Source organism: Haliotis rufescens, unplaced genomic scaffold, assembly GCF_023055435.1.
Source record: "Haliotis rufescens isolate VD_foot unplaced genomic scaffold, xgHalRufe1.0.p SCAF_25, whole genome shotgun sequence".
Taxonomy (NCBI): Eukaryota; Metazoa; Mollusca; class Gastropoda; order Lepetellida; family Haliotidae; genus Haliotis; species Haliotis rufescens.
This window is the reverse complement of record NW_025963946.1, coordinates 1,638,632-1,656,477: the sequence shown is the minus strand read 5'-3', so window position 1 is coordinate 1,656,477 and position 17,846 is coordinate 1,638,632. Positions and strand designations below refer to the sequence as shown.

At 44.4% G+C, this 17,846-nt stretch overlaps 1 protein-coding gene across 3 annotated transcripts in view; it reads left to right on the top strand.

Moving 5' to 3' along the window:
- LOC124141404 (mediator of RNA polymerase II transcription subunit 12-like protein) overlaps window positions 1-17,846 on the top strand; it is a 61,325-nt gene that overhangs the window by 38,376 nt on the left and 5,103 nt on the right. For 2 of the 3 annotated variants that reach the window (XM_048402240.1, XM_048402243.1), the window contains exons 30-40: window positions 427-539; window positions 1,959-2,123; window positions 3,370-3,508; window positions 4,322-4,390; window positions 5,749-5,858; window positions 6,589-6,712; window positions 8,135-8,296; window positions 12,378-12,544; window positions 15,595-15,697; window positions 17,081-17,182; window positions 17,550-17,685. In XM_048402240.1, the coding sequence (XP_048258197.1) occupies window positions 427-539; window positions 1,959-2,123; window positions 3,370-3,508; window positions 4,322-4,390; window positions 5,749-5,858; window positions 6,589-6,712; window positions 8,135-8,296; window positions 12,378-12,544; window positions 15,595-15,697; window positions 17,081-17,182; window positions 17,550-17,685 (1,390 nt within the window). The remainder of the gene's footprint in view (window positions 1-426; window positions 540-1,958; window positions 2,124-3,369; window positions 3,509-4,321; window positions 4,391-5,748; window positions 5,859-6,588; window positions 6,713-8,134; window positions 8,297-12,377; window positions 12,545-15,594; window positions 15,698-17,080; window positions 17,183-17,549; window positions 17,686-17,846) is intronic. The other variant, XM_048402242.1, reaches the window with a different exon arrangement.

Here is a 17,846-nt window from a genome sequence, read left to right as displayed (position 1 = left end):
TGTGATAACTGACTCTCATGTTATATTTGACTCCTGTTATAACTAACTCCTGTGTTACAACTGACTCCCATGTTATATTTGACTCCTGTGTTACAACTGACTCCCATGTTATATTTGACTCCGTGTTATAACTGACTCCCATTTTATATTTGACTCCCATGTTATAACTGACTCCTGTGTTATTACTGACTCCCATGTTATAACTGACTCCTGTGTTACAACTGACTCCCATGTTATATTTGACTCCTGTGTTATTACTGACTCCCATGTTATAACTGACTCCCATGTTATAACTGACTCCTGTGTTACAACTGACTCCCATGTTATATTTGACTCTCATGTTATAACTGACTCCTGTGTTACAACTGACTACCATGTTATAACTGACTCCCATGTTATGTTTGAGTACCATGGTATATTCTCCAGGAGACCAACAACATCCTAGACAACATAGCGAAGGGTACGATAGACTTGTTCCACCAGCAGACCGAGTACAGCAAGTCCTCGGCAGGATCAGCTTCACCACAAGAAAGCAACAAGTAATTATACATGCTTAGTCTGTCCCCCTTGTCCTGGCTGCCTACCGACAAGGGACAATGGAGTGTTAGGGTAGTCTAGTGGCTATGTGTTCCCCTTGTCCTGGCTGCCTACTGACAAGGGACAATGGAGTGTTAGGGTAGTCTAGTGCCCATGTGTTCCCCTTGTCCTGGCTGCCTACCGACAAGGGACAATGGAGTGTTAGGGTAGTCTAGTGGCTATGTGTTCCCCTTGTCCTGGCTGCCTACCGACAAGGGACAATGGAGTGTTAGGGTAGTCTAGTGGCTATGTGTTCCCCTTGTCCTGGCTGCCTACCGACAAGGGACAATGGAGTGTTAGGGTAGTCTAGAGGCTATGTGTTCCCCTTGTCCTGGCTGCCTACTGACAAGGGACAATGGAGTGTTAGGGTAGTCTAGAGGCTATGTGTTCCCCTTGTCCTGGCTGCCTACCGACAAGGGACAATGGAGTGTTAGGGTAGTCTAGAGGCTATGTGTTCCCCTTGTCCTGGCTGCCTACTGACAAGGGACAATGGAGTGTTAGGGTAGTCTAGAGGCTATGTGTTCCCCTTGTCCTGGCTACCTACCGACAAGGGACAATGGAGTGTTAGGGTTGTCTAGAGGCTATGTGTTCCCCTTGTCCTGGCTGCCTACTGACAAGGGACAATGGAGTGTTAGGGTAGTCTAGTGCCCATGTGTTCCCCTTGTCCTGGCTGCCTACTGACAAGGGACAATGGAGTGTTAGGGTAGTTAAGTGGCTATGTGTTCTCCTTGTCCTGGCTGCCTACTGACAAGGGACAACGGAGTGTCAGGGTTGTCTAGTGGCTATGTGTTCCCCTTGTCCTGGCTGCCTACCGACAAGGGACAATGGAGTGTTAGGGTAGTCTAGTGGCTATGTGTTCCCCTTGTCCTGGCTGCCTACCGACAAGGGACAATGGAGTGTCAGGGTTGTCTAGTGGCTATGTGTTCCCCTTGTCCTGGCTGCCTACCGACAAGGGACAATGGAGTGTTAGGGTTGTCTAGTGGCTATGTGGTCCCTGTCTACACTGGTGACCCAGGTTTGTTTCCCCCACACTGATACACCTGGTACAAGCTCATGCCTGGAATCCACTCTGGAACATTACTACAATGGATGTAAATTCACACTCAATCAATCAAAGCCTCTTCCTCATTTTGTTTCCCTGTTTTTTAATATAAACAATAATGTTCTGTAAAATGTAAAAGTTTCACAGGCAATTTCACCTCTGATACTACCAAGCAACATAATGAAAGAAAAGCCGGTAACATTTTGATGCTTTTCACAGTTGCTGTGTATCATCTGAGAGTAACTGCAGGAATGTCCTCGTGTTTTGTTGGATCTATGTCTACCTTATGTTACTGATGAGTTGACCTTGACCCACCTGAGTTGAGCTTCTGACCTTTCAGACTTGAGGTTGACAAGGACAGTGTGTGGCTGGTGGCCCCACTCATCTCCAAGCTGCCCAACACAATCCAGGGGAGAGTCCTCAAGCTGGCTGGCCAGGTGTTAGAGAGCGGCAACGACTTTGTGACCATGAAAAGTAAGATGGACAAGGAGAAGAACCAGAAAAGGTGGGTGATGGCCTAAACCTCGTGCTACATGTCTTGTACCAGTTCTTTATCTGAGGTGACCATATATGTGTTTGACTTCAGGTGACCATATTGTCTTTGGCCTCAGGTGACCTGCTTGATAAAGATAAAACACTATTACAAGTTGTTTTGTGATGGAAATAAACTCCCCACGAGGCCTTGACAGAGAATGTAAGCCCGGGGAGGATGGAAATTTCCTGACTCTCCAGGCATACATTCTCTGTCAAGACCATCTAAATGCAAGAAATACCAGGAAAAATAAGAAAGCATCGACATACCTTATAGTGAAACAATACAGTGTATTGCGGTATAAAGGAATTCGCTCAAAACGTGCGAGAGAAAAAACATGTGCAGCCTGGACTAGATGGAGTCATGACATGATAATCTGAACAACTTCTCATCACCTGCCCCAGTAGCTCAGTGGGAAAACAGTGGGTTACAAAACTTATATGTGAGGATATGTGAGGTTGCAGGTTTGATTCAAGTCATGGAAGTTTAATGTTTAAAACAAATTTCTGACTCTTAACCAATCATCAAACACAACTGTGTTCACACTTACCGCTTACCCAGGCATATTTAAGCTGGAATGCCCGCTTACCCAAGCATACCTTAAGCTAGAATGCCCGCTTACCCAGGCATATTTAAGCTGGAATGCCCGCTTACCCGGGCACACTTAAGCTGGAATGCCCGCTTACCCAGGCATACTTAAGCTGGAATGCCCGCTTACCTGGGCATACTTAAGCTGGAATGCCTGCTTACCCGGGCATATTTAAGCTGGAATGCCTGCTTACCCGGGCACACTTAAGCTGGAATGCCCGCTTACCCGGGCACACTTAAGCTGGAATGCCTGCTTACCCGGGCATACTTAAGCTGGAATGCCCGCTTACCCGGGCACACTTAAGCTGGAATGCCCGCTTACCCGGGCATATTTAAGCTGGAATGCCTGCTTACCCAGGCATATTTAAGCTGGAATGCCCGCTTACCCGGGCATACCTTAAGCTGGAATGCCTGCTTACCCAGGCATATTTAAGCTGGAATGCCCGCTTACCCAGGCATATTTAAGCTGGAAAGCCCCCTTACCCAGGCATATTTAAGCTGGAATGCCCGCTTACCCGGGCATACCTTAAGCAGGACCTTTGGGGGGTAGTTTTTAATCACATTGTCCTGATGTGATGTAGTGTCGTATTGGCCTGAGATGAAGGACTTAATGGCGTGTTATGTGTTGCAGCAAGTCCCTGCTCGGTCACCAGCCCTTCCTGTCTCTGGTGCTCACGTGTCTCAAGGGCCAGGACGAGCAGCGGGAAGGGCTCCTCAACTCCCTACACAGTCAGCTGGAGAAGTTCATCAACAACACCAGAGAACTACTGGTGGGTACTGTGTGATGTCAGAACTACAGATCAGCAGCGTATTTGGGTATAATACCCCCCCAAAATATTCAAAACCAGATTACTTTCAAATAACTTGCATACAGAAACGCATGCATTAAATGAAAAACTCAAATGTATAGAAACAGCACGCGTAATACCCAATGAAGATTTTTCAGCACTGGTAGAAAGAAGCTAATTTCTGAAACACAATTACGAGCTAATTAACTTTCCGAGTCAAGCATATATATTTAGAACAGTTATATACATCTAAAACATTATTTCATTTTGTAAAATCTTAAAATGTTCACTAATTTGAGGAAATACCCAATAGAGTGAAGGATAGAAGAGTGAAAAAATATTGGTTACCCAATGAAAAATGTGATAACCCAATTAAAATAGAAACCCTAGAGTAAAAACTCAATTGCTCAAAAAGTTATCTGGAGCTCTGGATGTGATGATGGCTCCTTGGGGGATTCTGTGGAAGAGTAGATCCCTCAAACCCATGCTTGTCACAACAGTCGACGGATGTGATCAGTTGAGCACAATGGATGACCTGACTGTGTCATCATAGCCTGAAAGCTTGGATATTTGCTCATGCTATCTGCCACTGGTTGACTATTAACAGATTACAGCTTGACTGTTGCTGCCGAATGGTGTATAAATATGTTCATTATCAAAATGAAACATCAAGGTATTTATCATTTGTGTAAATGTGTTTGCAACCTATAGAAACTCACTTGCTACTTCATACAAGTTTATTACCATCTCGAATTGCTTGGCACTACAAATGTTCCTCTTTTTCTTTTTTTTCAGGACAAATACCCAGATGAAACAAAAATCCGACAGAATATTCATGAATCTCTGCAGCTGCGTCTCTCACTGGTGAGTGTTGGTTAGGACAGGTGCATTACCGTGATGTGAGGACTACACAGTAACACGTGCTTTTCATTACTTTGTGGCCACAATGGTGTCTTTGTATTGACTACAGGGGTCACGGGTGGCCGAGTCGTCTAAGGCGCCGCGATTGCTGTGCAGAGTTGCGAAACCTATGATTGTGGGTTCAAATCCCAGTTCGCCCGGATTATGTTTCTAGGTTTGTCAGCACCATCGTCGTGCTCGTGGGTTTCACCAAAGTGGTAAACGTCTGAGACCTGCATCACTTGGGGCTTTCCTCCCACATTAAGCTGACATGCTGTGATATAACTGGAATACTGTTAAAAGCGACGTTAAACCCAACTCACTCACTCACTCACTCATTGTATTAACTGCAACCAACTCTCAGTTTTGATTGTGTGTTCTTGCACAATACAGTCGGCCATTATTGCTGAGACTTGATTGGAGATATTGCAAAGAGAATAAATATTGGACTTGTCGCTGCTGTGTTTAATGTTGTTATAATTCGGGGGCCCAGACTGAGTACACAGTGAAGGGTGAGCTACCTCGTCTCTAGAGACTCTGGTCTTCAACATCGAGGTCGCCGCAAGGTGCAGCCGTATCGGCGGTGTCCCGATCCCCCTCACCTCTGCTTTAGGCACATTATGTCTTGGTATTGGTTTGGTGATCCTCTTGTGGATGTTGCCGATCGTTCCTCTACTCGTCTAAGCATGCCTCAGTCCTTTGGGCGTGGTTGATAGCTTTGAGAGATGCCAAGCTGGATCACCCTAATATCTGTCAGAGAAAGTGTCCTCCCATAGAACCAATTGTCTGGAGACCCCTTCCAGCTACGCGGTCATTCGTGTAACGATGTCCTACATGAAACCACGTAACACACGCTGTATCTGATTTCAGGTTGTTATGTCTGATTAATGTAATGGGGACACATTGCCTGTTAACACAATTTAATGTAAAATTTACAGTTTTCTTTTGGTCCCATTGATACCTATAGTAGACCCATATTGTAAAGATATAGCAATTGTAATTGCTTAAAAGTTTGACAATGTGGTAAATTTAATTCGATCTTGGAAAATTCATATAGGTTTTAGAAGAAATAATATTATACAGGTGTATATTCAGTAATTACCTAAATATTAATTGAAACCACAATTAGGAGAGATGTTCATTTTAGTTAGTCATGACACTCTTAATTCACCAGTTGGAAGTTAAACATTTTCTTTCATGCTAAATCGCTGAATTTGGAGTCAAAACTCTCTCGCTAAACAATAGCATTTTTTCAAAAACAGCATTCAGTATGTATTCCCTGTGTAGGACACAGATTTCCCCACAGTGTTGTGTGTTTGCAGGTTGGGGGGATGTTCGACACCATCCAGCGCAACAACACTAACACCACAGACTGGGCCATGCTGTTAGTGCAGCTCATCAGCCACGATGTGGTGGACATACAAACCAACAAGTAAGTCCTACTCAACAAACACACACAACTCATGTCAACTGCTTTCCTGCTGCAGTGTCAAGTGTCATGTGTCACTCCAGGGAGAAGGCTGGCCCAGTCCTTAAATGCGCCACTATTTGGTTCAGTTGCGCAAGAAACTTATTGATGGCTGTTAGAAACTCTGGTTCACTCTGATTGTTTCTACGTTTGTCTGTACCATGCCCGGCTCATGGATTTCAAGACCTGCATCACATCTGCCACATCAGTCTGACATATATTGGTTATATAACTGAACTATTGTTTGTCACTCACTCACTCACTCACTCACTCACTCACTCACTCACTCACTCACTCACTCACTCACTCGCTCGGCTTGCAGACTTGGTTGATGCATGTCATCGATCCCAATTGTGTGAATTTATGCTCATGATATCAATAACCGGATTGTCTGGTCCAGACACGATTATTTACAGACCGTCGTCATATAGCTGGAATATTGCTGGGTGTGGCATAAAACAACCAACCAACCATACAACCCACCCACCCACCCACTCACTCACTCACTCACTCACCATAGCTGTGTGTCTGAAATGTGTGTCCGGTTTAACAAGCATATGGATTTTCTAAATTCAACATGAACAGTAAATATCTATGACCTTTGTTATGTTGTCAGAATTTCTCCCAAATGAATTCATGTGCGTTTCTCAGACAACTTAAAGCTTATATACATTTTCTCCCATTTTTATTTCAGTGAGTTGTTCATGACGATCATTGACATGTTGTCTGTGCTGATACATGGAACACTGCTGCCGGACGGCTCCGACAAGGCCGATGACAACACCAAGACATACAACATCCTCACTAAGAAACTCAGGGTGAGTCCACCACTTGGTTTGGTAACCTTTGCAACACATGGCAGTCAGTTTTGAGGAAACAACATTATTATGTATGCTAGGTCCTTTGTCAAACCCTTTTAAAAATAAGTATGAAAGTAGTCTATGTTTGTTGCAAGGAAGAGTGAACCATCTCTGCTTATCTGATTATGTATGCTAGGTCCTTTGTCAAACCCTTTTAAAAATAAGTATGAAAGTAGTCTATGTTTGTTGCAAGGAAGAGTGAACCGACTCTGCTTTTTTCTCGATGTATTTTAGCCTCAAAACTCAACCAGTACTTCATGCTTGTTGTAAGATCTGCCTTAGGATGACTGGTTAGATATGACGTGTGATTGGCCTGATTGGCTGCCTCATTGGCAGCTTGGGGTGTATTCTCCTCAGGGAGCTGAGAATATGAATCGAGTGCAACTGGAACATTGCCCGGGGTAATAAATATGCATGTATCTATGCAGTGTGGTGTGGAAATATAGCACATTATAATTGATCTTATTGTCCCCTGTCACGAATTGGGGGATATGGAGTTCATCCATCTGCCGTTCCGTTCTTCCTTCCGTCTTTCTATCCGTTCGTCCGCTCCCTGAGCAACAGCCATGTCTCTGCAAAAATGCATTTAAGACACCAATTTTCGAACTCATTTCAGATCATGACCAGTAATATCAGCGTATAAAGTTTCATTTCTCTAACTTTAACAGTTTTTGAGAAAATCATCCCCTTTCAGAAGCGGACGATTTTCTCAAAAACTGTTAAAGTTAGAGAAATGAAACTTTATACGCTGATATTACTGGTCATGATCTGAAATGAGTTCGAAAATTGGTGTCTTAAATGCATTTTTGCAGAGACATGGCTGTTGCTCTGTGCTTTTCAACTTGTAGTGCATACTGCGTGAAATGGGGACAAGTAGTTTCTCGGTTCTCAGAAATTACTGAAGTAACATGGATGAAAGTTTGCATGTTTATCTAAGAGATACTTGTCAAGACTGAGTTCGATGCTCGGTGCTGTAAATTATATTAAATGCTATTTTCAACTAATTGCATAGTGTCTGCATGGGGTGAAGTTTTCTCAGAAACTACTAAAGTTACATCAATGATAGTTTACATGCTACATGAGCAAACAAATGGTCCCCATGGCTGTTTTCTTGTTATTACTATGGACGTGATGCCCTGACAGGGCCCATATTGCCACACTTTGTGACCCCTGAAGATCTGTGTTAGAATAGGTCTTCAGCAACACATGCTTGTCGTAAGAAGCGACTAACGGGATCGGGTGGTCAGGCTCTCTGACTTGGTTGATGCATGTCATCGTATTTCAATTGTGTAGATCGATGCTCATGATGTCAATCACTGGATTGTCTGGTCCAACAGTGTTTAACAACATTAACTCACTCCCCCATTGTTGCGTTGACAGAGAGAGATAGCAGACAAGCACACAGACTGCACGGACTCACTGCGCCTCCTGTTGCCACTCCACAAGAAGATGTACGAGGTGATCACATGTGAGTCCCATGGTAGTCTGGTCGACAGCAAGGGCAACAAGATAACTGGCTTCGACTCCATCGGGAAGAAACAGGTACGAGTACCATATTTCCCAGATATTTTTTTTTCAGGGGAATGTGAGTATGATCTCTTGACGTGTCTGAGCTGGAGACCACCATTTTTAACTTAAAACCACCACCATATGTCTTTTGTTTCTTGTTTTTGTGGTTCATCAGTTTGGCTTGAGCAGTCTTTGTTGTTATTTTGGTTGTGACTTCTTTTCTTGGTGTTCAGAATGCAAAATTATGATTTTGTACCGAGGAGACGGAGCTGTGAGAGGTGTGGCTACAGAAATGGTTGTACCCACTAGTTATGTGACTTCCTTCCTCCTGCAGCTAACACGTGACCGGTCATGCACAATCACATCACTACTAGTCATTGGACTCAACAGACGAACATATAGCAACCTCTGCCTGTCCTTTGATAACCAATGTGATCTCAATGATGTAGTATAAAGTCTTGTGTACTAGGATGGTCTTTTCAGGCTTATGTTAGTGTAATTATTGCCTGACTTTGGCTCTTTCTCGCGCTTACTTCGCGCGTGTGTTGTACCACCCACCATCTTGTTTTGCCACATGTCATGTGATTGTGTAACTATCTTAGCTCTTGTTTCATGTGCTTAGAACTTTTCTATTCTGGGCCTTTTAAGTATATAATGATACTCTTTATATTGTAATTTCTTTTGTAAACTTTCTAAAAGTTTGAGTTACAATTACATGCCCGTGTTTCTTTGTTGACATGTGTGTCTATTCTGCTGACAACGCTTGTCTATTTCTTTGAAACGTAGCTCACCATGCCGGGGCGACCTATTTGCAACCAGCCAGAACTATCAGCTCCAATCTCCCTGGTCCCGGACCCTCTGGCTTAGGCGGTCGACCATTCACCATTCCAGAGACAGGCCTTAAAGCGGATGCTTTTCCGCCACCTGTACTACTTACCAGGGTTCTGCAGAAGATAAAAAACACACTGAATCTATCACTGCTTTTGGCTCGCATTGTAGGCCTCACCACCTGCAACCCTCTCGAACTCCCACGGTGGCCACACCTACTGGTACATCCCCAGTCTGGTTGCCACACCCAGATCCAGACAAGTTTCTACTGCACGCTTGGCACATCTCCATCAGGCCTTAGGTGCTAAAGGTTACTCAGCTAGAGTGGTGAAGACCTTTGCCTTAGCACATAAACCGTCGACACACTGTCTGTATGATGATAAATGGGTTTCCTTTGAATCCTTTTGTAAGGATAAGAAACAGGACCCCATCTTTGCATCACTGCAGTTTATGGTCGAGTTCCTTCTCCATCTCCACAACAAGCGTCACCTCAAGGGTAGTACAATTACTACATATCTGGTTGCCCTCAATTCATTGATGGCAGTTACTATGGATCGCGAGATGACTAAGATCCCTGAACTTCAGTCACTTTTGCGGTCGTTTTGTCTGGAGGACCAACATGCCAAGTTTCGTCCCCCAGCTTGGGATTTGAACCTGGTATTGTAGTCACTCCATACCGCTCATTTTGAACCACTCCACTCGGCGATTTTCTTCAGTCTTTCCATAAAGATGGTTTTTCGCACTTGAATCAACTCCCAGGACAGGCGGACAGATCATTAACCATTCACCGTCCGAAGATGAGGATGAACTACTTCTGTGCCACATTCGAGCCTTAAGGGTTTTCATCCATCGATCCAAGACCCAACATGGATCTCGGAAATGACTATTTATTCCGGTCTCGCCTACATCCAAGACAGGAGTTACTCGTAACACTGTCTCACTGTGGTTGTGTTCCATTATACTACAGGAACTCAGATACTGTCTTCGCCCGTCATTATCTCCGAGACGTGGCTCTTGAGGATGTGCAAGGTGTTCATAGTTTCGGTCCACTGGTGGTTGCGCAGAAGGTCGCTTACCCCAGACGATCTTGATTCTTACACCTCGGAACTGACCCTGTGACCTCTCTGGTAGTTATTTCCCCAGACTAGGGGGTTTCTGCTTATTCCAGCTGCAGGAATCAGAATTTAGAACTTGTCCGACCCTCTTCTATTTTTCCTGTTTTCCTTGACTGGATTTCCCACCTCCTGCTCTCTCATGTGGCTCTATCGGACAGGAAGGTGTGTGGTTTCGGCTTTTCCCATACAGGGTGCTATCTGGTTACCAGGATTGGTTGGAGGGTCTCTCCTACCTTCTGTCTGAAAGGTATGTCCCTCTTCCGTTCCGTTCCGTCTGATAAAGATGCCTTAAGGTAGTAATGCAGGATAAGATATATTTTAGTAAAATCTAAATATTTGTTACATTTGGATACTTGTCATGCATTGCTACCTCCCTGCAAAGTTCTTTCAGATGGTCCGTTACTAGCAGTGATGTGATTGTGTGTGACCTCGCCACTTCCGGTCACGTGGTTGCTGTGGGAGGAAGGAGTTATTGAGTATGGTTTAACGCCGCTTTGAGCAATATTCCAGCACCAGAAATGGGCTTCACACATTGTACCCATGTTGGGAATTGAACTCGGGTCTTCGGCGTGACATCCACCCCCTGCTGGAGGAAGAAAGCCACACAACTAGTGGGTACAACACCTTCTGTAGCCAGACCTCTCACAGCTCCATCTCCTAAGTGAAAAACAGCAGTAGAAGCATTCAGGCAGTAATGTCAAAAATATTTAGATTTCACTAATTTACCTGTGACAATGCATGTTGCTGTGCCAGTAGCCTAAATTTGAAAAAGAAGTGCAGGGCTTAAAGGAGTTTGAAACAAGAAGCAAGGAACATTTTGAGACTTAATGGCATGATTGTTGAGTGAATTTGTAGCTGACTAGTCCATGAAGGGAGAGGCCCCCTCAGTTAGGGGCACAGGCAGTACTTCACAGGTCTGTAATACAACGTTCCTCCAGCCCCCATGAATACACCTAGCTGCTTTACAATGCAGTAGGTGCAGGTTCCAGCTTGTGCTCAGATTATATCGGCCCCTCCTCTACATATTGCTTCAATGTCAGGGACTGGTGAAGATCCGGGGTAGAATAGGTCTTCAGCAACCCATGCTTGCCGTAAAAGGTGACTATGCTTGTCGTAAGAGGCGACTAACGGGATTGGGCGGTCAGGCTTGTTGACTTTGTTGATGCCTGTCATCAATCCCAATTGCTCATGATATTAATCACTGGATTGTCTGGTCCAGACTCGATTATTTACAGACCGCCGTCATATAGTTGGAATATTGCCGTGTGCAGCGTTAAACAACAAACAAACAAACAAACAAACACAATGCCAGGCAGTCCTTGGACTTGTATAAACAAACCTGTGAAGTACTAAGGATGGCAACAGGGTCAGAAACGTAACAGTTATCAGTCATAGCACATTTTTAAAGGGCAAGTTAAACACAAAAATTAAACTTATGTTTTTTTACTTTTTGCCAAAATAGTTGATTAACGTGTGAAATGTGAACCTGAAGCATATCAGCTGTCACCGTGGACATAGTAGTTGTACACAATGTTCAGTTCTAGGATTTTTGTTTTGCACTCACATTAGACCTCTGTGCAAAATGTTTTTTTGGCATTGCTCGTCTCCCTCTGATTATCACTGTAAGTGATATGTGTGTGTTAAATCAGCCTGACAATGGGTGTTTTCGTTCTTTGATTATGAACAGGTTATTGTTTGCACCTCAGACAAAATACATATTTTGCTCTAAAATATGTGTCAAATGTCAATCCCCCCAGCTTTCTTCCCCACTCAAGCTGACTGTACAAAGCAATGTCAAATCAAACACTCACTCGATATACTTCTTTTAATCAATCAAGGTTTTTACTAAATGTAAATTTCAGGATGCTCTGTGCAAAAGTCAGATGTTGACTTGGAACATCATGCTTGCACACAAATTAGTGAGCTATTGGTCATACTTTGAAATAACAAGTTCAACTACATGCTGATGCTCAAGGCTATTAGCTGACATGACTGACAAGAAGAGATTTGAATCTGAATCTAGATATTCACACATGTAGGCACCATTAATATCATCATCAAGGGAGATAACCCATGTAGTTGGTGAAGAAATTGTTCAGTGTTGAAATTTTTGTGTAGACTTGCCCTTCAAGTTAGTAGACTTCCAAGGTTATATTCTTTCCGTGTTTCAGAAACTGGATATGAGAGTGTTATTTCAGGGCCTGCAAGTAGCGCAGAAGGTGCCGATCAGTCCATGGGATGTGATCGAGGGCTACAAGAACCCGGCTCCTATCTCGTGGTCCTACTTCAGCGCTGTTAGGTTAGAGCGCAAGCCTCTCAAGTATGAGGATCAGCACCGGTAAGACCACATGAGACATCAAAGCCACAGCCACAACCACAGCCACAACCACAACCACAGCCACAGCCACAGCCACAGCCACATCACTATCACAGCACTGTCACAGTCAGCATTTCTATTTCAGTCACAGTGATGTCACATTCTCATCACTGTCAAACCAAAGCCATGTCCCAGCCACATAACAGTCAATGTTATCATTGCACAATCACAGCCACGTCACAGCCATGTCACAGCCACGTCACATCAGTCACAGTCATGTCACATCAGTCACTGTCATGTCACAGTCATGTCACAGTCATGTCACATCAGTCACAGTCATGTCACACCAACATCACATCCATATAATCACAGTCAAATCAAAGCCACGTCACAGCCACGTCACAGCCACGTCACAGCCATGTCACAGCCATGTCACAGTCATGTCACAGTCACATCAGTCACAGTCATGTCACAGCCACGTCACAGCCACGTCACAGTCAAATCAAAGCCACGTCACAGCCACGTCACAGCAACGTCACAGCCACGTCACAGTCACGTCACAGCCATGTCACAGTCATGTCACAGTCATGCCACAGTCATGCCACAGCCACTTCACGGCCACGTCACAGTCATGTCACAGTCATGTCACATCAGTCACAGTCATGTCACATCAGTCACAGTCATGTCACAGCCATGTCACAGCCACGTCACAGCCACGTCACAGCCACGTCACTGTCATGTCACAGCCATGTCACAGTCATGTCACAGCCATGTCACAGTCATGTCACAGCCATGTCACAGTCATGTCACAGCCATGTCACAGTCATGTCACAGTCATGTCACATCAGTCACAGCCACGTCACAGCCATGTCACAGCCAGGTCACAGTCATGTCACATCAGTCACAGTCATGTCACATCAGTCACAGTCATGTCACTTCTGCCACAGTCATGTCACAGTCATGTCACATCAGTCACAGCCAGGTCACAGTCATGTCACTGACATGTCACGTCACAGTTACGTCACTGCCATGTAACAGTCACGTCAGTCATGTCACAGTCACGTCACACTCACATCACTGCCATGTAACAGTCACGTCAGTCATGTCACAGTCACGTCACACTCACATCACTGCCATGTAACAGTCACGTCAGTCATGTCACAGTCACGTCACACTCACATCACTGCTATGTAACAGTCAAATTAATTCACGTCACAGTCACATCACAGCTATATCACAGCCATGTCACAGTCACATCACAGCCATATAATCACAGTCAAATAAAAACCATGTCCCTGGTCAACAGCCACATCAGAGTCAAGTTACAGCGACATCTGACCCTTGAAGATCCGGGGTAGAATATGTCTTCATCTCCCCATGCTTTCTGTAAAAGCGACTATACTTGTCGTAAGAGGAGATTAACAGGACGAGCTGACTTGGTCATGTCATCGTATCCCAATTGGGTGGATCGATGCTCATGATGTCAATCACTGGATTGTCTGGTCCAGACAGGGTGTTGTATACAGGGTGCCATGGTACATGGTGTTGTATACAGGGTGTCATGGTATAGGGTGTTGTATACAGGGTGTCGTGGTACAGGGTGTTGTATACAGGGTGTCACAGTAAAGGGTGTTGTATTCAGGGTGTCATGGTAGTGGGTGTTGTAAACAGGGTGTTGTGGTACAGGGTGTCATGGTACAAGGTGTTGTATACATGGTGTTGTATACAGGGTGTCGTTGTACAGGGTGTTGTATACAGGGTGTCGTTGTACAGGGTGTTGTATACAGGGTGTTGTATACAGGGTGTCGTGGTACAGGGTGTTGTATATAGGGTGTCTCAGTAAAGGGTGTTGTATTCAGGGTGTCATGGTAGTGGGTGTTGTATACAGGGTGTCATGGTACAGGGTGTTGTATACAGGGTGTCATGGTACAGGGTGTTGTACACAGGGTGTCATTGTACAGGGTGTTGTATACAGGGTGTCATGGTACAGGGTGTTGTATACAGGGTGTCGTGGTACAGGGTGTTGTATACAGGGTGTCATGGTACAGGGTGTTATATACAGGGTGTCACAGTAAAGGGTGTTGTATTCAGGGTGTCATGGTAGTGGGTGTTGTATACAGGGTGTCGTGGTACATGGTACATGGTGTTGTATACAGGGTGTCATGGTACAGGGTGTAATGGTACAGGGTGTTGTATACAGGGTGTCACAGTAAAGGGTGTTATATACAGGGTGTCACAGTAAAGGGTGTTGTATTCAGGGTGTCATGGTAGTGGGTGTTGTATACAGGGTGTCGTGGTACATGGTACATGGTGTTGTATACAGGGTGTCGTGGTACAGGGTATTGTATACAGGGTGTCATGGTACAGGGTGTTGTATACAGGGTGACATGGTACAGGGTGTTGTATACAGGGTGACATGGTATAGGGTGTCATGGTACAGGGTGTCACAGTACAGGGTGTTGCTGTATGGGGTTGGGCCATGAGGCTACATGTGTTGCTATATGGGGTTGGGCCATGAGGCTACATGTGTTGTTGTATGGGGTTGGGCCATGAGGCTACATGTGTTGGTGTATGAGGTTGGGCCATGAGGCTTCATGTGTTGTTGTATGGGGTTGGGCCATGAGGCTACATGTGTTGTTGTATGGGGTTGGGCCATGAGGCTACATGTGTTGTTGTATGAGGTTGGGCCATGAGGCTACATGTGTTGGTGTATGGGGTTGGGCCATGAGGCTACATGTGTTGTTGTATGGGGTTGGGCCATGAGGCTACATGTGTTGTTGTATGAGGTTGGGCCATGAGGCTACATGTGTTGGTGTATGAGGTTGGGCCATGAGGCTACATGTGTTGGTGTATGGGGTTGGGCCATGAGGCTACATGTGTTGTTGTATGAGGTTGGGCCATGAGGCTACATGTGTTGGTGTATGAGGTTGGGCCATGAGGCTACATGTGTTGCTGTATGGGGTTTGGCCATGAGGCTACATGTTTTGTTGTATGGGGTTGGGCCATGAGGCTACATGTGTTGTTGTATGGGGTTGGGCCATGAGGCTACATGTATTGTTGTCTGTGTCCAGGCTGCTGCTGTACCACACCCACTCCATGAAGAGGCCCAACAGCTACTACCTGGAGGCTCCCAGCCTCCCACCAGAGGACCTTGAACCCCCACCAGAGAAAGTGGTATGACAGTGTTATTCTCAAGTGGATGTTGATACATATAAATGTCACATGATTTACCCTCTGGGTTTTTTCCATCTTTAGAAGGTGTTTCCCATTGGGTGTTCCAGCACGATATGTACCCGTTATTCTGATATCCTCTGTCCTCAATCTTCTGATGTCATGTGTCCGTTAATCATCAATCTTCTGATGTCATTTGTCTGTTAATCCTCAATCTTCTGATGTCATGTGTCCGTTAAGCCTCAATCTTCTGATGTCATTTGTCCGTTAATCCTCAATCTTCTGATGTCATGTGTCCGTTAATCCTCAATCTTCTGATGTCATGTGTCTGTTAATCCTCAATCTTCTGATGTCATTTGTCCGTTAATCAACAATCTTCTGATGTCATGTGTCTGTTAATCCTCAATCTTCTGATGTCATTTGTCCGTTAATCCTCAATCTTCTGATGTCATGTGTCCGTTAATCCTCAATCTTCTGATGTCATTTGTCCGTTAATCAACAATCTTCTGATGTCATGTGTCTGTTAATCCTCAATCTTCTGATGTCATTTGTCCGTTAATCATCAATCTTCTGATGTCATGTGTCTGTTAATCCTCAATCTTCTGATGTCATTTGTCCGTTAATCCTCAATCTTCTGATGTCATGTCTGTTAATCCTCAATCTTCTGATGTCATTTGTCCGTTAATCCTCAATCTTCTGATGTCATGTCTGTTAATCCTCAATCTTCTGATGTCATTTGTCCGTTAATCAACAATCTTCTGATGTCATTTGTCCGTTAATCCTCAATCTTCTGATGTCATGTGTCTGTTAATCCTCAATCTTCTGATGTCATGTGTCTGTTAATCCTCAATCTTCTGATGTCATTTGTCCGTTAATCAACAATCTTCTGATGTCATGTGTCTGTTAATCCTCAATCTTCTGATGTCATTTGTCCGTTAATCAACAATCTTTTGATGTCATGTGTCTGTTAATCCTCAATCTTCTGATGTCATTTGTCCGTTAATCAACAATCTTCTGATGTCATGTGTCTGTTAATCCTCAATCTTCTGATGTCATGTGTCTGTTAATCAACAATCTTCTGATGTCATGTGTCTGTTAATCCTTAATTCTTCTGATGTCATGTGTCCGTTAATCCTCAATCTTCTGAAGTCATTTGTCCGTTAATCAACAATCTTCTGAAGTCATTTGTCCGTTAATCGACAATCTTCTGATGTCATGTGTCCGTTAATCCTCAATCTTCTGATGTCATGTGACCGTTAATCCTCAATCTTCTGATGTCATGTGTCCGTTATCCTCAATCTTCTGATGTCATGTATCCGTTAATCCTCAATCTTCTGTTGTCCCCCTGCTATGTTGGTTCTTCAGACTCTGCGTCTTGTATTGCAGGAAGAAAAGTCGATAGACAAGAATGAGAGCAACAATCAGGAAGGTGTCAAGAAACAGAAAAGTCAGCGACGGAGACGCCAGCCCAAGCCCTCAACGATACAGGTATTTTGTCAGAATATCGGACCTCATCTTCTAATGTCAGCTTGATAGCCCATACACTAATGCTACAACAACCCCCTGGTAGATGCTTCACTACATACACATTAGACACAGCCATGCTGTAGTGAGTCTGTGAACAGTGTCAGAGTATCCAGCAAGGTGTTATTCTAGGCAGTGTGGTGACATTTCCAGCAGCAATCATATGACAGATACACCCTTGACAGTGGTGACACAAATCCACAGTTCCTGATTTGAAGAAAAGAAATATTTATTACAAAATTCAAAATAAACATATGAGTAACTCTCCCTAATCATAAGTTGTTATACAAGCTGACATGATGTATTATCTGCTACTGAATACTTGATTCAGCCGCCAGTGCGACCCTACCCCTACCAGGAGACGATGTACCAGCCGAGCGGCCCCCACCCAACCTGGATGACTCCACCCCAGGCTCAACCCTCCTATGGCTACTCCTCCCAACCCATGCCGGGCCCAGGAGACTACAGTATGTACACCCCACCTACACACAAACAAACACTTGGGAAGGGAACCATCCAATCATTTAACTAACCCTGCATTGCTTGCATTTACAGATTATGCTTAAGCTGTGCTAAAAATTGGGGTTGAAAGTCTTGGCTCCTTGTCATAACCCTTTTGTTAAAATTA